General features: G+C 38.1%; 1 protein-coding gene across 1 annotated transcript in view; it reads right to left on the reverse strand.

Annotated features, from left to right (window-relative positions):
* Positions 1-22,289, reverse strand: part of Cog5 (component of oligomeric golgi complex 5) — a 288,970-nt gene that overhangs the window by 90,367 nt on the left and 176,314 nt on the right. Inside the window, exons 11-12 of the mRNA XM_034514294.2 lie at positions 16,354-16,435; positions 3,343-3,547 (exon numbers count right to left, since the gene is read on the reverse strand). Of these exons, the coding sequence (XP_034370185.1) occupies positions 3,343-3,547; positions 16,354-16,435 (287 nt within the window). The remainder of the gene's footprint in view (positions 1-3,342; positions 3,548-16,353; positions 16,436-22,289) is intronic.

Genomic DNA, 22,289 nt, shown 5'->3' on the forward strand with positions numbered 1-22,289 from the left:
AATCAGTAGTGTCAATCAAATATTTGTTTCATGTTAAAAAAAAATAAAAAACAACAACAACAACAACAACAAAGATCCTTGGGCTGGAGGGATGGCTCAGTGGTGAAGAGCACTGGTTGGTCTTGCAGAGGACGAGGGTTCATTTCCCAGCACCCACATGGTAGCTCACAACCATCTGCAACTACTGTTTGAGAGCCAACATTTTCTTCTGATTTCAATGGCCATATAATATACTTAAATATGTACAGGCATTCATACCCATAAAATAAATAAACCTTGAAAAAAAATAGAAAAAGAGCCAGGCATGTTGATGCACGCCTTCAATCCCAGCACTCAGGAAGCAGAGGCAGGTAGATCTCAGTGAGTTCAAGTCCAGCCTGGTCTACAAAGGAAGTTCCAGAATAGCCAAGGGCTGTTATATAAAGAAACCCTGTCTTGGAAAAAACAAACAAACAAACAAACAAACAAACAAACAAATGAGAAGCTGGCCTGGTAGCACATGTTCTTAATTAACCCCAGCACTTAAGAGGTAGATAATCTCCAAATTTGAGGCCAGCCTGGCCTACAGAGAGTTCCAGGACAGGCAGAGTAACCCTGTTTCTAAACTGGCCCTCAAAAACCTTGTCTCCTTTGACCATCACCCACTTCAACCAACATACACACATTCTCCATCGCAGTTCTGTGTGACCACTAAGCTACACTATTGCCTTAGATATTATTACTCTAGATTTCATATAAATGGTGTGTATGCTTTACCACTGGCTTCCTTCATTTAGCATGATATAATGTTTTTTAAGTTCACTCGTGTTCAAAATTCTTCCTTGGCACTTTTATTAGTGCTTCATTTCCTTTTATGGGCAAACAATGTTCATTTATAGATAAGCTTTTTTACTTATTCATTGATTACAACATTTATTATGTTTCCATATTTCAGCTCTAATAAATAATACAAGCATTTGTGTACATATTTCTGTGTGAACATGTTTCTATTTCTCCTCTAGACATAGGAGTGAAAATGCTGGGTCATATGAAAATGATGTTTAATAGTTCAAGAAAAGGCCAAACGGCTTTTCAAAGTCCTGTGTCATTTCAGATTTCCACTAGCAGAACATACTATATTTTCATTAGTAAATTAGAAACATTCTTTATGTAGACTAGATACAAGTTGTTGTTAGACATATATACATATATTTTCAACTGTTAATGTATTCGACGTTTTACTTTTAAGGCAGTGATACACACACACACCACTACATTCTTTCACTGCTTGGACTTTCAATATTATATCTAAGAATCATTTTACCATATCTTAAATTATAAAGATATACCTTTATATTCTCCTGTAATAGTATGTTTATACTATACACTTAAAATTTTAAAGATTTATCCTGTGTATGTATATATACATGTATCATATATATGCATATATATATATATATATATATATATGCATCATATGTATTCATAGAGACTTCAGAAGAAGTAATCAGATCCCCTGGAATGGGAGTAATGAATGGTTATGAGCCACCATGTGGGTGCTGCAAGTTGAGCCTGGGTCCTTTGTGAGCAACAAATGCTCACAATTCCTAGGCCATATGTTTAACCCCTATACTGTACATTTAAATCTATAATCCTTTTTGTATACAGTATCACAAAAAAGGTCCAATTTCATCTTTTTGCATGACTATTGTTTATCATTTGTGAATGACTCCTTCTGTATTAAATGTTCATTATGTACCTTTTAAAAATCAAATTAACATAGACCATGCAGCTCTTTCTACACTCTGAATTCTGATTTATCCTTGTGGCAGTACCAAACCATTATTATTAGAATGTGAAATGTCCCCGCACAGACATTGGGGTCTTAGCTGCTAAGCAATGGGCTTTAGGAAGCTGCCTAAACATTTTGGGGTTGTGACTCAACAAATGGATGAAATCTTTGATGGTTTCATCACACAAATGGTATTACTGGGGAAAGGGTAGAAAGTTGGCATTGGTACCAAGGGGAAGAAGTAGGTCACTGGGAGCAAGCCCCTGAGAGCTCTATGCTGTCCTCTGCTCCTCGGCTGCTAGGAGGGGGACTATTTTCCTCCACTGTGCTTTCCTCCATCATGTTTTTCCCTTGCCAGAAACAAAACAAAACAAAAACAGACAGACAGACAGACAGACAGACAGACAGACAGACAGAAAGAAAGAAAGAAAGAAAGAAACCTGGAAAGCAATAAGCCAAAACCAAGCTTTTCCCACTTTATATCGCTTCTCAGGTGCCACAATGACAAAAGCTATTCAGATATACACTGACTATACAGATGTCTTGACTAGCAAAAAGCAAAAAGCACAAAATCAGAATTCTATCATCTGAATATAAAGTGTTCTTCCCACTGGTTTTGTGCTATTTCTAGTTCTTTTCTAGTGCTCCTAGTGCATGCACATGGACTGAAAAATGAAGGTAAACCAGAAATGCATTGATATTGAATATAGTATTTTACAGTAACACCTTAAAAGTTAATGTATTATTATATTATATTTCTTCAGCTTTGCCTCCTCTTTCTAATCTGTCTCTTATGATAAAACTACTACCAAAGAGACAATCTGGTTTCGACCTACCATTCTAGCCTAACCTGGCTATGTACTTCAGTAGTCAGTTCTAACCAGCTGTATTAGGAAAAATATATTAGCAGACATAACCAGCTATATGAGGAAAACTCTGAAACAGAAAACAGCAGCTAACACTACCCGAACCTGCCCAGTGTTTTTTCTTACTCCATAAGGGAGAAGAATCCACCAACTTATCAGTCTTGTGAGAACAAACAGTATTTCAGAATTTGAAAAATTTGAGGAAAGCTAATGTGGCAGTCATGCAAAAATGTGAAATCAGATTTTGTGGAAAGTTGTCAGGGTAGAATTCATAAACATGATATATTGATTTTTAATGTAACTCTTAAAGATGGTTACAAAATGCTTGCTTTGTGGCAACCCAAGGCAACATCTGAGACAGATTCCATATTTATAAAATATTGACTAAGAAAGAATCCAGCATAAGATTTATCTCCTTGGTAGTTTAAACATACCAGATTAACTGAAAGACAAAGATTACATTTGCTTATCACCCAGCTTTTAATTACCCAGCATAGTGTTAAACTTCAAAACCCATTCAGGTAGAAAGTATAATGCTAAGCCAAAGGTCAATTAAATCTTTATAGGAAAAATTTTGCAAATCACAAAAATCATTCCAAAGACTTAGAAGCTTAGTGTATTCCCAACTTCTAATTTATAAGGAAAGTAGAAAACAGAATTCCTAAAATGCCAATAATCCATTCATTCAAATTAAATAAAACATACTCATAATCTGGCCTTTTCAGTATGAACATGTCTTGAGTATCGTCTTCCATGTGTGGGAGGTCAATATGGAGGTCAGGAGTTCCACTTGTACTGAACGTTCCTTGGGTATTTTGACTGTACTGCTGAAGACGCTTCCATAAGTCATTATAAAGACGTAAAAGTTTAGGGTATTCACCTTCAAATGCTTGTTTCAGAAACATAGAAGCTGCCAAGGAAAATATGTGTATTAGATAAATCATACAGCAATGAGAAGTAGTAAATCAGAATTTGCCTTGCACATAAATATGTAATAAGTAGATCAATACTAAAGTAAAGGACGAACTAAAGATATATTCCAAAGACAGCTTTGAAAATAATGCCAGAAATTCATTGCATTTGGTCAAAACCCATCTAATATGAGATGTTATTTACATTAAAAATAGATAAAATTCACAATTTTATTTGAATATGTCCTTTTCTTGACAATTGATAAAAATAGGTACATAGAAACTCCAGATATATTACAACCATTTCTCTCTTAAGCAGTATCTATCTAATTTTGTTCGACTGTTTTAATAGCAAAACCAAAGACAGTAAAGAGAAACAAATGTAAAGAATAACATTTCTCAGGTGCAAACATTAAAAATAAAACTTTTCCAAATGTAATCCAGCAACACTGAAGAAGAATGTGGCATGACTGAGAATTATTCCAGGAATTAATCATTGTTTAACATTTTAAAATCAGTCAGTGTGACTCATCATACTAACAAACTTCTAAGAAAAACTGCATTATCTTCCAATAGAGGAAAAAGAAAAAAAAAAAAAAACCCTAACATTTACTCCTAATATCAATTCTAAGGGGAAGCAGGATCTGACATGGATACCCACAGTGGGAGTGAGGAGTCCACAGAGCCTGCAGTGGAATCAGCACACTCCAGTAGCTGGAAGACAGACTATCAGGCTACAGAGGAACAGGTGACCAACTACGGGAGTTAACAGATAGGAGTTTATACTTCACATACAGTTCAATGAGCAAACAATCCATTTCTATACACTGGCAACAGCCACTCATAAGTTGAAGTTCTAAAACAATACATTAGCAAAAGCATTAATATGTGAACATTTTAGTCATACATCTAACAAAAATATAATGACAGTGTGGAAATGATAGTGACCTCAGGAGACCTAAATATCTACAGACATAATATCCAATTTAGTAAGCTAATTGTTATAGGTGAATAATGCACAGGTTAATCTGTACATTAAATGGAATCTCATATAAAAATCAACGCAGGCCTTTTGTAGAAATTAAGAAAATGACTAAAAATTCCTATAGAAAAGACCTAGAATAACAAAACTGACTTTTGAGAAAATAGAAAACAACTCTGTATGATCTCAAGATTTTAAAAAGTATGATAATCAAAATGCAAAGATAAACTGGTGAAGGTCCAATGTCAAGAAATATAACAATTTAATATTTATATGTATACCCCTTGCAATATAACACCCTTGCGCCTTATATAGAACTAATTCACAAAGGATTTAACTTTCTAGACGAGTATGTGAGGTAACTTGCCTTCCCATGGCTAAGACATGATACAAAACCTGTGCCACCATCACTGAAAGGAATCATGGAGAATCTGCATCGAAAGTGTCTTTTCCTCAGTAGGTACCACCGAGAGAACAAGGCAAGCCCAGAGTGGAAAAACATATCCCTACCCATTTGACAAAGCATTTATAGCCAGATTATAAAAAGTCAGATTTTTTTTTTATAGAGGAGCAGTATCAAAGAAGCTCTACAGATGGCAAATAAGTACTAGAAAACATTAAACATCTTCTGTCCGTTGTCAACTCTAAATTAAAACTACATGGTCACAATTGAATTAATTGTTCAAATGTCTTAAACTAAAAACAAATAAAATAAAAATCTATATAAAAATTTAAAGACATAGAAATGGAACTCTGACACATTGTTGCAAAAACAGTTGGTGTGTGTGTGAGTGTGTGTGTATATCTGAGAAAGAGAGAGAGAGAGAGAGAGAGAGAGAGAGAGAGAGAGAGAGATCCACCATTATATTCCCAGCTAGATATCCAAAAGAAATAACAATGTACATCTATATAAGGACTTGTACACACATATTAAAACCACTCTCATTTCAGGAGGCCAAAATGGAAAACAACCAAATAACATCAATAGATAAACACATGAACAAGATGAGAGAAAAAACCACATATAACACAGACAAAATAATACATATGGGTGATATCTAGCAATAAAAGCACAGTAAAGTATGGATAACCCTCAATAAAAGCATTTCCAGAAAGAGGACAGACAAGTAAAAACATGTGATTTACTCTGTACTACTTAATTTGTCTAGACTTCTAAGACACAGACACAGATCTGAAAAGCAGATCAGTGCTCGCTGGCTGAGGTAAGATGAGGTGGGAAGGAATCATAAAGCATAGCAACCGTGGGAAGGTGGAGAAATGTCCACTGAGGTTTCACTCTTGTTTGGTTTTGGAAGATGGGAGTCTCATTCTGTAGTTCGGGCTGGTCTGGAACTCACTGACTGTGCAGTCTAGGCTGACACCAAACTTGTAGCAATCCTCCTGCTTTGGCCTCCAGAGTATTACAGGTTTGGCCTAATTTTTATTGATGTGATGGTCTGACAAGATTCTATATGAGTCAAAACTTATCAGCTTACCAATTTTATCCTAGAAAAGCTGCGTCTAATGGAAACAGCTGAGAAAGAACTTCTTTGGCTTCCCTCCTCTGCTGATGAAGCAGTAATCCACCACTGGCCCCTGCATTTTCCTAACATATTTTCTTCCAGGGTGTACCAATAAAGCAAGGGTCTAGTTGACTGTATACTAATAAAAAGAAACCTTGAGAGAGGTTTTGCCCTTCTGCTGAAAGAAGGCAGGTTTTGCACAGCTCACTACTGGGATAGTATGTAAACCAAGACAAAGGTTCTTTGCCTGTGATGTCACCTGTAGCTGAACAAGTACCATGCATGTATAATGCTCATGTTGCTCCACTTCTTTCTTTCTCATCTGTCCTCCAGATATCTGCACACTGTGGTGGCTCCTGTTGAAGGCTGGTGGGCCCCAGGGTAGACCCTGTAGACCCCCAGCAAGTGGGTGTCTACAGCCTGCCTGTGCCAAGAACCAGGGAGCAGGTCTGTGGGTAGTATGGCCATCTGCAGGTCTCTGTCTGTCTTCCTCCTCCTGAGCTACGCTGCTGCCTGGATTTGATTTGATTTGATTTTTACGTGTCCTAAAATAATTTTTACGTGTCATAAAACCAGCTTTGGCCATCAAGCCAAGCATCAAGCTAGGACGAACAAGACTGGCAACTGCTCTGCCCCTGACTGACATAACAATATGCTGTTTTTTTGCCCATTTCCAGAGGGGTACAATTTTTAAATATAACAACTTTAAGTTTTAGAGGGGCTCAATGTTTACAGAAATGTCCTTTATTTTTAGATGTTTTTGGTGGCTTGAAGAATGAAATGGGAAATGAATCAAATAACCTTGATTAAAGAAAAATGAATCGGTTCACTTTGACTTCACTTGTGTCTTAATCTCTTTCCTCCTGTCCATGAGGCCAGACAGATGGCTCTGCAGTTAAGGGCTTGCTGCTGTTCTTATCCTGCCATTCCCAAGTTTCATTCTGCTTCTTGGATTTACTTCAGGTTATATTTCCAAATCTACAGATTCAAAACTAGGATTCACAAAATAAAATTTGAGATGCTTGTGTTTCTTGGCCTCAGTTACTTCACTCCTGCCTGAGAAGAAGTTTACACAGCATCAAAAAGGTGATCTGTAAGCTACATGGGCAAAAAGCAATCAATAGTCTACCCACTCAGTTCTAAAGCCTAAAGCCATAATGACTAGCCCAGCAAGATGTCTCCAATGCTACAATTGTAGCACTTTTATCCTGGGATTAACCAACAGCTGTGTAATTGGACTCAAGGCCCCTTCACTGGGAAGGAACTCATTAGCCAACTATCCATGGTTTGAAAGGCCACAAAACTAGAGGAAAATCTATCACCACCATTTTCCTTAAACCAATATAATTTCTAACTGTACTCTAAATAACTATCCTGATACCCACAAGTAAGTCAAGTTTTCACACTTCATCAAAGTAGCTCCTTTCTGCAGCAGAGATTAACAACTGGTCAGAGCAGAGGGCATGAGCAGCGCAGTGGAAAGGAATATGTAAGTTTCCCCCTAAACGTCACATCTAATACTCACACTGAGTTACTTCAGTGTTGCTTGGTTTCTAGGGGGTTTCTTTAATTTTTATCTTATAACTAGATAGGTCTCACATGGTGGGAATTTCTAGAACCACTGAAGAGTCAATTTAGATCTGCCTCAGTTATTTTGGGTTTAGGAGACAAAAATCATTCAACTTCTCAATTGAAAGCCCAGAGTAAGAATGTCTAAGTAACAGGAACAGAGAGGGCTAGACTGAGACATACTAAAACTGCATTGCCGACAAGTCAACCCCATTATCCAGTACAAATTCACTGGCAGCAGAGAGGAAGAAGGAATTACACAAATAAATCCTAGGAACTGATAAGCCTGACCATTACAAAGCTCTATCAGCTTGCACAGACACAGCTAGACTCCAGAGATAAAGAAGAGTCAACAGAAATATATCAGAATATACAGATAAATCTCATGAATTAATAAGCCTAATAATTCCACAGAAAGCTAACATATACCCCATGAAAGAGAATAAATATGATGAATGTGTACCATGGAAAAGCTATAAAAATAACATCTATAAATTATATTAAAATTAAATCAAATGTGATTGAATAAAACCACCACAAGGGTTAACAAAAATATGGAAAAATGAAGCTCATATATACAAGCAATTGGAGTTGAAATTGACATATTACATTGACTACCTTATGAACACTACCTACTAAAGTCATAAATCCACCCCCCCAAGACCAACTATAGTAAACCCCTAAAGCTACTATAACACATTACTATAAACCTGGATGTTTACATGAGCAATAAGGCGCAAACCTAAGTCAAAACTGAAATATCAGTTGCTCCATTTCCCTCTGACTGTTCTAGGGAACAATGGGTTCTTGGCCTTCTCATCTACCTCTGTCCTTGGTTTATGCTGCTGCCTAGTTAGCAGAGCCCTAGAGCTTCTGCTTCTCTTATTATACATGTTTCTCTGATCTCTTCCTCCATCTTACATTTATCAGAAGTGTATAATTCAATGTGTTCACTCAAACAATTCAAGATAATCCCATCTCAAAATCTGAAAGTCGTATCTGTAAAATCCTTTCTGCTGTCTATGGCTCCAGACAGTTTCTGGACATAGAATTCTGAAAGTTATTATTCTGTCTATGAATTCTGAACTTCTAAATTTATTATCAATAAACTGTAGAGAACTGTCATATTAATTAGTATTATCTGAATTAGCTCAATGAGAAACTACCCAATGTCTTACGGTAAATATGCTCCAGTTCGCTGACAAGAGGGATACTTTACAAAATGGGAGATGATCTACAAGCACAAGTAACATGGAGGACTAAGGAACACGCCGAGGAAGGGAAGCCAAACAGCAGACACGAGAGCACAAGGGAGATGGTTTTATCTGAATAAAATAATATCTTTGGAAAGATATTACACCAGAAATTAGAAACTACTAAACATGCTCAGCAAAGACTAGAAAGAAGAAGAGGGAGCACCGAGGACACAGGCCACTCTTCCTTCATCTTGGTCACGAAGCAGTCTTGAGGTTTCTAGATATAAAACTACCATAGATTTTTGAGTAAAATTTTTAAGGAACATAGGAGGTCATTAAAAATTATAATAAAAAAAAGACCATAATTAAAAGTATCCTGTCAAATCTAAGCACTGACTTGATTTACTTTCTCTAGGTCACATAAATCTTTCTCAAGTCCCCACAATGATTAGCCCTCACTTGGAAAAGGCTGCCAATTTCCTCCTCCATGTTTATATAGGATGCTCAGGATGGTGCTTTTGTTGTCATGGTTAACTGTTATGATTTTGAGATTGGGCATCACTTGCTATTGTTTTGAGATAGGCCTGGAACACCCTGAGTTACTAAAGCTGGCCTCTAACTCCTAATCTTCCTCCTGCATGGCAGACTCTCCTCTGGTGTAGTATCCTTGTCAGGTAAATGGTGCTTTACTGGCTCATCAGAACTATGCTGAGAAGCCAAGCACAGTGGCTCACACTATAACCCCAGCACTCTGGAAATTCATGCAAGGAGATGACTAGGTCAAGATCAGCCAGCATGCATACTGATTTTCAGTCCAGCCTGGGATCTATAGTGGAAACCTGTCTCAAAGACAAACCAACAGTCAAAAAGCCAAGGCCTGAGAATGTGTCTGCATTTGACCCCCAGCACCACACACACACACACACACACACACACACACACACACCAACAAAACAAAATAAAATAAAACAACGACCAAAACCTAAGGTAAAATGCTTTGATTGCAAGAATAAATACTCTAAAATGCATTTTACATAAAAATGAGGTTAGTCCTATACTGGGGGCGGGGTGACCTCAACTTTTAAGAACTAAATTGTTTACATAAAGTCCTGTATGCACATGGGATATCAAAGTAGAAGTGAAGTAAAACCTCTAGAGGAATAAAAGGGAACTAACAAGAGGCAGGCGGGAGAGAAAGAAGGAATGAGTGGATGGGGGGTGTGCTCAAAATGCATTATGTGCTTAGATAAACGACCATGTGCACTACAGGACCATGTACAATGAACATATACCAAAACCAAACAACAAAAAATGCAACCCCCCCCCCCCCCAATCCATGAAATATACATCATTCAACTTAATGTTTGTTTGCGCTGGCCAAAAACTCCTGATTGTCATTAAAAAAAAAAAAAAGTCCTTATAATTATCTACCTTATTTGTTCTAAGTCTCATAACAGTTGTTTTTATTTTGTTTGTTTTTGAGACAGGGTCTTACTTAGTGGCACTGACTGGCCTGGAACTCACTATGTAGACTAAGTTGCCCTCACAGAAACCTACCTGCTTCTGCTTCCTGGGTACTGGGTTAAAGGCATACACCACTAAACCTGGATAAAATGTAGACTAGGAGTCAAACCTTGCAGCCAGCACTGTTAATCACTAAACCACCTCTACCAACCCCTAATCATTTTTAAATACTAAGTTTTCATAAGAGTACACAGCATCTTCCCTCATCCCTTCCCTCTTATTACTGTCTGTAAGGTACTAGTTACTGAATCCCTGCTGTGGGCCAGGTGGCTCAGTAGCCATTGAGGATGCCACCTCCATGAAGAGCACTCCTTGTGTTATGGGAGTCTAATTGACCATATTCAGGTGGTGGTGGTAATCAGACACAGCAGATAAATTATTAATATGGGCTATGAAGAGAATGAAACATTTTTACGATAAGAAATTCTTTTTCTCAAATGAGAAAAAGAAATTATGTTCACTTTGCTTGTTTCTGTTGAAAATTAAAAACATGGATCATACCAAACAGGTTGCTGAGTCAATATTATTATCTGGAAACTACAAGAGAAAAGAATAGACAAAAGGCTTAGAAACCATATTTTAGAAATAATCATGACCCACAGATAATCAAAAGAATTTGCTATATTAATTAATTTTATCTTCATGGTTATAGGTTTAGCATTTTATTTTTTGAATCAACTAAATTGAAGTTTATTTTGTTTCAACCCGAGAACTATACTTTCTAGTAGACTGACTACTTTTGCTAGGCATGAACTTGCATAATCAGTAAGAACATGTTCCCAACTAAGAAAATTTCCCCTTAGATACATTCTGCCAAAATATTACTTAGACAATCTGTTACACTGTCTGCAATCGTCAACTCCGCAGATGGCTACATTCCTCAGCACAGCAGCTAGAATGTGAAGAAGCTCTACGACGCACTGCAGGGACTGTGCATGCCATAAAAGTGGAAGACACTTGACAAACAACTTACTTTGGAATTCTCCCCAAGGAAGTTATTAAAGTAATAATGATATCAGAAGATACAGACTTCTCTAAATGTGAAATATTAATGAGAATCTCTGCCTAAAATAATTATATTTCCTCTCAGTAGCTTCTTTGACTCACAAACAGATGGCCCCAAGAGGTAAGAACTGAAAAACATACACTGAATTTTACAATTAGGTCACCGGTAACCTTAATGAGGACAGTTTCAATAGAATGGTGCAAGACAGTCAGACCTGTTAGTTACACTTAGCTGAGAAATGGACAGAATGAAAATGAAGACAAAAGTAGAAAGCACTCTCATGAGAAATAGAGAAGAGTACAAAAGGAGAATAAACAGTAACTAAAGAAAAAGGCTTGTATTTTAGTTGTTACTAGACTGGAAGATGTAAGTTCACATTCAAGAAGAAACCAGAATTCTAAGGCAGAACAGAAAGCACCAATGACGCCAATAAGAGCTTTCTCAAAACCAGACTGAGAAAGAGTGAACGCACAGCTCGAGGAGGAGGAGGAAAGTCCAAGCAGCTGCTGAAGGTCAAGCAGGGGAAACCAGGCTCTAATATGGAAGGTATTCAGAATCTGAGCTTTTTAATGAGGCACTGTCTTGCTTTCAGAGGGTTGATTATTCAGAGAGAACAAATGAGGTAAAGCAGAATGGATGGCAAGTATTGAGATCTGGAATGGGTAAAGAAAGTAAGACAGGCAAACATGAGCAGAATATCTGTCTCTATGTCTCTCTCTCTCTCTCTCTCTCTCTCTCTCTCTCTCTCTCTCTCTCGCGCGCGCACACACACACACACACACACACACACACACCAATTGCATCATTACTTTTGATACTAGGCTAGGAACCCTATAAAATGGCTCATGAGGAGGACTAGCAAGAAGACTCAGAAGGAGAAAATCAACATTCAAAAGTTGTTCTTGGAGCTCCAGATGTAGGCCATGGAATGCTTATATTAGACATCCAGAAACACAAAATAGAATGAAAAGTTAAAAAAAAAAAATTAAGAGTCATTAAAGGAAAAGAATCATGTCTGCAACAACCCTGTATTTTAAAGGACTTGTTAAAAAAAAGTGAAAAAGTACATTTTAATATTTAACAATGCTAGATTACAGCAGCCAAAATAAAAATTTAGACAGGGTTCATTTTCTCTTTCTCACTTGATGATGGCTACCAGTTTGCCAAGCAGTCTCACAGCAGGCAAGCTCTTACTTGTCTCTTTTGTATGAGAATATAAACTCCATGAGATCAGGGCCCTACCCTATGATGCTATTTAACTTAACTTCTTCCACAAGATCCCTGTGGTGTAGTTGCTTCCTCCATACTGGAGCAGCAGTGAGGACTTTTACCTCATTAACTTCCACTGTGTGGTGTGGGTGGAGGGGAAGGATGAGGACCAGGAACTTGTGAACCCTGTTTCCACAAGGCAATTCCAATCACACCTAAGAGTAAAACTGACTGACATGAGATGTCTTGATGTTGCAGCTGCTGAGAGTCACCGTGAGTTGGACAGTCTGAGTTGTTCATGCTTGCATAAATAGCCCTAATAAATTCACTGGTTCAGCAAGCTGGACTTCGATAAAGATTTTCACTGTCTGTCAGTGTCCTATCTACAGTGAAGAGACATTTCTTCAAATTTCCCCAGAAAAAGTCACACAACAAGCTCTGTCCCAATAGTCATACTGGACACTTCGGTTCAATATATTAATTGCATGTGTGTGGTGGGGGCACACACACAAGTATTATTTAGTTCATAACACAGATGGTTTGAATACTTTCAACAATTCTTTGTTCCTTTTCTCTCTCAGCTTTAAGACTTTCATGGAATATATGTTAGACATATAAGTCCCACAAATGCAGAAAGTCAAAGAGTTCTTTGCTTTACTTCCTTGGGCCTTTACTTGGAAAAATATTGGTGTTTATGACTTTAATTCCTTAATCCCCTCCTCCTTCCTTTAGGGTTGAATCTGCTATTATTCTCATTGATGAAATAATTTTAGATATCATAAGTTTCTTTATATGGTTGATTTACTCACTTGCCTCCAAAACACTTGAGCAAATGTAACTGCTTGTAGAAGAGCTTTAAACTCCTGTTTGACTCTTTCCATTGATTCTCCAATGTCTCTGCTCTTCCTGGGGATGAATCCTACTTTGCTCTTTGTCCCAGATGTGCACACTGTAATTACATACTGGCTATGTGATTCTATATTGCTGATGACGTATTTTGTTGTGTTTAAGTTCAACTAAGCAAACCCACTGTGATGGCTATTCTTCTGTTGTCAATTTGACTATATCTGGAATGAACTACAGTCCAGATATGGAAGGTACACCAGTGAGAGATTTTTTTTTTTTTTTTTTTTTTTTGGCTTGGTTTGAAGTAGGTGAATCCATTTCTAGTCTGGATCTTTGAGGCAGGAAGATAGAAGCCTTTTATGCTGAGGAAGACACACCTTTAATCTGGGTCACCCTTCTGCTAGAAGTTAATATAAGGACATAAAAGGAAGCTTTTGCTCTTTGCCTGCCCTCCCACTCCATGCTAGCATATCTGTACATTCACTTGCATAGGAGCCTGCTTCCTCAGGATTCCAGCATATACTGAAGACCAGCTAAGACATATAGCTTTGTGGACTGAGCAACTACTAAATTGTTAGACTTTCTGTTCATAGCTAGCCATTGTTGAATTAGAGGCACTGCAGCCTGCAAATCATTCCAAGGAATACCCTTTCTGTAGACAGAGAGAGTAATTCCATTATTCTGTTACTCCAGAGAACCCTGACTATTATGAGAGCAACTCCTTGAATCTTGTGTTTTTGTACAGCTGTCTGGAACATCTAGGCAGAAGCTGAACGACCTTGGAGTTCAGACTGTTTCCTTTCCTCATGATCACTGCACAATGTGATCACAATGTGCACAGGGTCTGGAAATAACTCTCGGAAACTTTATTCAGTGTTTTGTAGAACCATGAGAGAATAGCTCGGTTCTTGGTGTGACACGAACTCCGATCCCAATGGGGCAACTGCAGGTGTTTGGCCACACCCCCAAAACCCAGGATCCTGACACATGGTCTAAGATCTCCACTTGATCTGTGCCATTCAGCCTCTCCCAGAGAGGTTTGAGTCACCCTGCACAGGTAGAGGGCTTGACTACAGGTCTAAGCCTCAAGAGATTTCCATATTAATGAGTTAGCTAAAGGCCAGAGGGCATAGCCAATTATGTATTCCTCCCCTTCTCCCTCACTATCTAATCCAGGTCCCCCCTGGCCTAAGTGGGGGTGCATCCAGACCATCTATCATCTGCCATGTCAATAAAGCTCTTGGAACCCAGGACTTCCTCTTGTCTCTTGGGGCCCCTTGTGGGAAATCATGGAGAAGGTCTCAACTAATCTCCCTTGGAGAACTTCTCTACCTTTCCGCAGCAGCAGGGCACATCTTCAAACAAGCAGCAGCCTTCCAGGCAAGTAAGTAGAACAAGCAAGTACTTTCTGCGGTGCCTGCCACCCAGTCCCCAGCTGCCTCCAAGCCCCTGCATTCCCACAGGAGAGCCCTGCACCCCTGCAGAACCAGACTGAGTAGGGACTTGCCACTCCCAGGGCACCCTGGCCTCTTCTCACAGCTCAGCACTGTGCAGTGCAGAGCAGCACTCGCCCAGTGCCATGCATAGAACCAACTCAGTCAAAATCCCTGCATGCTCTTGCCATGCTGAGCTGCAGTTCCAGCTGACTAAGCCATGGCAGACTCTTGGGAACAACACCACCCAACACAACAGAGATCTGTGCTTGTGGGTCCTCAGTTTTTTCCCTGCAGTGTTTAACTTGACTGATTATATCTGCCAAGACAGAGTAATCAGCCCTTAATAATTCTGCATCACTAGGTCTGTCAGATGATCCTGGGCCAGAAGGCTGAAGATCAGATGCTCCAACATTTTGTAGTATAGGGACTGTCCAGGTGCTCAGTGGTCTCTATAAATTGGCTAAGTTTTAGAAGCTATGCTTTGTGCTTCCCATAATTTCAGTTAACTCAGTCATCCCGGATTTCTGACGGGGTTGAAAACTTATAGTCTCATAGCCAATCCTGGCTATTTACTTTGAGAGAAAAGAGTTGAGAGAATGGTTTTCAGCTGACATTCATTCTAAAGCCAAGAAAAAAGCCAGGTTCAGAACTAAGTCTTTTAGTTAGGAGAGATGACAGAGGTTCTGGTTAGTCAACAAAATGATGGACTGGGTATTAGGTCTATCTTGTACCTTACTGACACAAATTGGTATAGTTATGCTCTAACTGTATTTTGAGAGAAAAGTTTTATTTTAACAGGAAGGGTGATATGTAGGAGGAGCTAAGATGGAAGGAGTAAGTAGAGGAAGAAGAGAAATAAGGAGAGGAGAAGAGGAGAAGGAGCTAGGTGACAAGAGGTGGGGGAACATGGAGGCAGATGTTCACGTGTCTCCACCAGTCAAAGATAGTTGATATATCTACGTTGGGTATTGGGTTACACTTCTAATTGTATGGGCATCTTGTTATTGAGCATTACCAAACTTATAAAACCTTTGATTAACATTAAAAAAAAATTGTATAAAAGCAAAAAGGAGAAGGGGAGATGTGATAGGGGTTTTCTAGGGAGGGGAAATGGGGAAAGGGGATGGCATCTGAAATGTAAATAAAATATCCAATAAAAAAAAGAATATTATTCTAAGCTGGGAGTAGTGACACACGCCTTTGATCCCAGTGCTTAGAGGCAGAGGCAAGTGGATGTCTCTGATTTTGAAGCCAGCCTCATCTATAAAATGAGTTCCAGGAGAGCCAAGGTTGTTATACAGAGAAGCCCTGTCTCAACTACAGCAACAAAAAGAATGCTATTCTAAGTATTAATTGTAAAACTAATCAAATGGCTAAGAGATTCCTCATTAAGCATTCATGTTAAAATGATAGTTTTAACATAATAATAAATTATTTTTATGAACCAATAATTTTGACATCAATTTTTAATGCAACTAAACAACTGAAATGAATCTAAATGGAGAGTAACTTACAGTTTGTCGCTGCATGAAAGTGAGAAGAGAGTGCCAGAGTGACTGCATTCCAAAACATGTATAAAATTTCAGGCTGTCCATCCTGAAAGGCAAAGATGCAGAACAGGAGAACACTTGGTTATTTCAAGATGTGTAACAAAGGTTGGAAGATACTCAGCAGATAATAACAAGGATAGCTCTTCTCAAGGACCTAAGAGGTTCCCAGCGCTCATATCAGGTGGCTCACAACTATTGGGAACTCCTTTTTTTTTTTTTTTTTTTTTTGGTTTTTCGAGACAGGGTTTCTCTGTGTAGCCCTGGATGTCCTGGAACTCACTCTGTAGACGAGGCTGGCCTCAAACTAAGAAATCCGCCTGCCTCTGCCTCCCAAATGCTGGGATTATAGGCGTGCGCCACCACTGCCTGGCTATTGGGAACTCCTAATCCAGAGTGCCCCCCACACGTGTGACATTCACTCACAGACACTTGGTCATACACATACATAATAAAGTCACCAATAGAAGGTAAAGAAGATTCAAGTTCTGTTTTACATTCAAGTGATTACTTGCTGTCCTATCCTGCTCTTCTACTCATTAGCCCCACGGCCTTGGGCAAGGAATGTCGACATCCTCAGCCCTCATCTCCGCATCTGTAAGATGAGCTGGCAGGAGGACCATCGCTGCAGCACTTTATGAGGATTACAGAGGTTAATAAAAGCCTTGGGCCAGAACATGACATACAACAAACCCTCGATGAATGTGAACTATTATCATCTTCACCCTTTGATATACACAAGCAATTTGTGAGACCATAACAAGATCAACAAAGCATACTCCGATCAGGATGGCTGGCATTATAAAAAAGAATGCTCAAAGTCTTGTTATCAATTTTTTTAAAAAAGACAAAAATGACAGAATTACTATTAATTCAAAGTATTTGGATACTTGTCTTCAAATTTGAGTATGCTTTATAACTAAATACTGAAAATGAAGGGCAAGTATTAATATACATAGAATTTTTAAAAAAGAAAACACGGGGAATAAAAAGTGGCTCAGCAGTTAAGAGCACTCGCGGATCTTCCAGAAGACCCAGCAGCCACATGGCTAAGATCCAATACTGCTTTCTGCCCTCAGAATTCAACAGACACTGCATGCACACAGGGCACATTGTATATGCTGACAAAATATCCATACACATAAGTTTTTGAAAATCTCGAAAAAATTAATTAAAAAGAAAAATATTTTAGAATAAAGTATTCATTTTAGAATAACGTTACATTCTAAGAAATTTAAGCAACTATATTAAGGTACTTTTGTATGTCTGTCAGTGGTATTCTACTAGTTTTGAAATACAAAGATAGTAATTTCATATGGTAATTTCTAAGTATTTTAATTTTATATATGTATATACTAATTTAAAAATAACTATATAATATATATTTTAATAATGAAACACTATCACTGCAGTAAAAATTAAATCAAAACTACTAGCACAGAGTCATATACAAGACCACCAGAACAAAATACATAGCAAGAATCCAAAGCTTTGCATTCACATGGTTATAAACTCCATAGCAAGGCACCAAGGCTATACAAGGAAAGTGTAGTCTGATCAACAAACATACTCTGAAAGCTAGATACACATGTTAAAAAAAGGAAACAGAATCTGTACCTTACACCACAATAAAAGGTAACTCAAAATGAAGACTTTAACAAGACTTAAACCAGAAAAATTCCTAAAGGAAAACATGAAGTAGCTCCAAGACAACATATGCTGCAATAGTTACTGGACATGATCCTGGCATTAAAACTAAAAAATGTGGGTACGTAAATAAAAACAATTTGAAAATGAAATCAACTGGATAGGAAGAATATTTGCCAATCACAGACACAATGAGGGGTTAATGCTTGGAACACACTTCTAAATAACATCAAAAGAAGAGCCAGTAAAAATTAGAGAAAGAAATTAAGTAGACATTTTCCAAATAAAATAACAGCAGGGTCAACATCACGAGCCAGCAGGGAAGTGCAAACCAGAGTCACAGAGACACATTGTACCCATTAATATATTGGCCACTATCCAAACAAGGCAAGAGAGACAAAGCCTATCATTTCAGCACCTTCTTTGAGCCAGGACTGTCAGGTGTTCAGTCACCCTCACACTCCTTGGGCTACATGCGGCAACAAACAGAAAGCACAAGCAAAAACAACAAACCCAAACATAACAAGTTTTAGAAGGATGTTCTGAAAACAGAGCTCATACACACTTCTGAGAGACAAGTAAAATACTATAGGCATTACACATGACAGTAGGCCTGTGGAGACGGCTCAGTGGGGAAAGTTCTTGTCACATAAGCATGAAGACCTGCCATTGAAATCCAGAAGCCACATAAAAAGCTGCAGGTTGCAGTGCACATTGGTAAACCCAATGTTTCTTATGGCAAGAAACTAGGCAAGGAGGGGTAGATTTCCCAGATACTTGTGGCATGTTCTTGTCCCGCCACCAGAGATGTTAAAATAGAATTGGCACATGATTTACTAATCCTACTTCTGAATATTTATTTCAGATAAAGAGATTTTACATGCCCATTGGACTCATTGCATCACTACTTACAACAGTAAAGAAGTGAAAATAACCTACAAAATCCCAAAGAATTAGTGGATAAGTGGCCAATACAGAAGGCAATGCAGGGATGGAAGGCAAAGCATACCAAGGTTATTTGATAAAGTGTTATGGAGTTACACTTACACACACACACACACACACACACACACACACACACACACACGCACGCACACAGACAAACACACACAGTTAAGCCATTTGGGCTGACAATGCTTCCTCCCCACAAGAACCATAGACTGACAAAAATCTCTAGTACCAGGCATGAGAAACTTTTTGGCTATGGTAGGCCAACTAAATCCCAAATGACATAGAGGATCAATGTACCCTTGGTTCTCTCTCAGGTATTGAGGATAGGCCCCTAGTACTGAAGTCACTGCATACCTAGAACATAGGATTCAGATGATTCAAGCTGTATCTGACCTGAAAGCCTCTTTCCTGTTGTCTAGCTTCCATGGTACCATAAAATACTGTGCAAGCTGCCAAGAGAGAGAAACAACCATCACACCTGCAACAGCTAGGCACACAGCAATTATCAGCATGGGGCAGCAAGTGGCACTCGTGTCAGGGGCAATCAACAGTGAGCTAACTAGACTGAGGTCCATGCTACAGTAGGAAGATCTGCCTGCTACTAGAAACCCAGCCAGCTTCTTGGCACTAATGATATCATGGACCTTAGAAAAGAAGCTGCTACCAACACTTTGCTAGACCACCATAATTCCTTAATATGCTCTATATCTCAGCTTTATACCCACAGATAACTGTGGTACCACACCCCATAAAAACAGATTCTCGTTACAGCAAATAGAGACCACCACTGAAAACCACAACAACAATACAGAGATCAATAGATAGTGTGGAGCCCAGCCTCAATGGATTCATCTATTTCACAGCTTCTGCAACTGTGACTCAGGCAGAAAACATGTTAGGGGGCGGGGAGCAGAAAGCCTTTAGGAATCAGAAAACCAGGAATTCTGCTGTGAGATAGTCCCTCCTAGAAATGGCTACCTAACCAAAACTGGGATAATGTTGTTATCAATCAACATGCTAACAATGAAGAGAGAAACTTCATGCCCCTCCCCCCCCAAGAATAGGAATTACAAGTGACTGAGGATTGATGGAAGGAGAAGTATCCTCTCTCTGAGGATGAGCCCACGGATTGGTTGTCCACCACAGATGGTCAGTTTTGACATCATATATGTACACAGACAGAAAAAAACGAACTCAGCAGATCATATATGTATATTTGTGCATAGATAGATATTCTTGCACACATGTATGTATGTAACAATAAATAGTCAAAGAAAAAAAGGTCATTAACTTTTTAGCATGGAGGGCATAATTGGGACTTGAGGAAGGGTTGAATGACAGAAAGTGGGGAAGTGATGTGATTCTATTTCAATGAAAACATATTTAAAAAGAAAACATGGTACACGCATATAATAGAATATTATTCAGAGTTCAAACTGAAATAAATTCTGTCAAATACTAAAAATCAGATGAACTTTGCAGGCATATGCTAAATAAAATAAGCCAAAGAAAAAATATCTTTTAATTTATAATATATATATATAAATAATCTGTATATTTTATGTATTATATATGTATATATAATTTTTAATTTGTTATATATATATATATATATATATATATATACACACACACACACACTACATGGTGTATATAGGTAATACTAGTGTACTTTAGAATTAAAAATAGTTATGATGTTAAAATTTTAGCATTTATTTTACCACTATCAAAGAATATTTGTGGGTATAGAAATGACTCAGTGGGTAAAGTACTTACTGTACAGGCATGATGACCTGGGTGTAGATTCTGGGCATAAAGACATGTATGTATAACCTCAATATAAGAAGGCAGAGAAATTCATACCCTGGGGGTGTTAGTGGCCAGCTAATAGCCAGTAGCTAGCCAAAATTACTAGTTCTTGGTTCTGTTAGAGACTGTCTCCAAAAATAGGAGGAAAGTGATCGAGTAAGACACTAGATTGATTTCTGGCCTCCAAATCTGCATGCACACATATACAAACACACATATCTCACACATACACACTCAACATATTTACAAGAAATGGTGATGCATATCTGTAATCCCAACACCCGGGAGGCTGAAGCAAGAGGATCCTAAGTTTGAAACCAGTCTAGCTACATGCACAGTTGGATAATGTTTCCAAATCAAACAAAAATGACAAAAAAAATTTATGGTGAATTTCTATGAATTTTAAAAATAATAACCCTGAATATTAAGGGTTTTTTTTTCTGTACCAAGACAAATGTAGACTTAAGTATGTTTTTTTATTAGAGACATGGAAGTATTAATAGATTCCTTAATATTAAATAATCCTCACATTGTGACAGGCTTCAACAACATACTTTAGAATATAATTTATATGTTTATTTTAGTAGATTACTGAATCTCAGGAGACAGTACAGTCCTTGTCTAATACCATAACTTCAACCCAAAAGAGAGATTACAAAATTCCTGGTCAACTCAAGGAAGGCAAGAATAAATTTTCTCCTTTTTGTTTCTTGTGAGACAGGGATTCGTGATACATATAGAGCATACTGGCCTTGAACTCATCACAATTCATCTCCTCAGAATCCAGAGTACTGTCACTATGGGTATGTTTTACTAGGTCTGGTTTGACCATACTATCAAAATCAACTTGCTTTGATACCTGGAAATTTCATATTTACATTCTCTCAATCTCTCTCTCAATCTCTCTGTCTCTCTGCTTCTGTGTGTCTCTCGCTGTGTCTCCTCCCTCTCTCTCTCTCTCTCTCTCTCTCTCTCTCTCTCTCTCTCTCTCTCTTTCTCTCTCTCTCTCTTTCTCTCTCTCTCTCTCTCTCTCTCTCGTTTCTCCTGGTCTTACATTTACATTCTTAAGATTGACTCAACTTTGCCTTTTTGAGGTAATCCTGTAAGTGAAGGATGCAGATGTCTCTTTTTAAAGTGAGGTTACATGATTCCTAATGTGAACTACTTTTCTTGCTAGGGGGGAAAAAGTGGATCAAAACATGTTGGGGGGGGGCATTTTTCATAGACCAAGAAATTTTCTCTCCACAAATAATCTTAAGAAAATTTACACATTAAAATGAATAACAAAATATTCTCAACATTTGGTACCTTTTTGTAACTGAAAAAAATGGAAGCAAAATTAATATTTTAACTAATAAATTAATTATACTTTCTGGGAAAGTCTATTTCATTTCCCATCACAGATTTAGTAAGAGAAAGTTTTTGGAATAGAGTTTTGTCTCTATTCCACACATCTCTTCATTTCCCCCCACTGTATTGTGATGTGATCTTAAACC

The sequence above is a fragment of the Arvicanthis niloticus genome, chromosome 11 (genome assembly GCF_011762505.2).
Source record: "Arvicanthis niloticus isolate mArvNil1 chromosome 11, mArvNil1.pat.X, whole genome shotgun sequence".
Lineage (NCBI taxonomy): Eukaryota > Metazoa > Chordata > Mammalia > Rodentia > Muridae > Arvicanthis > Arvicanthis niloticus.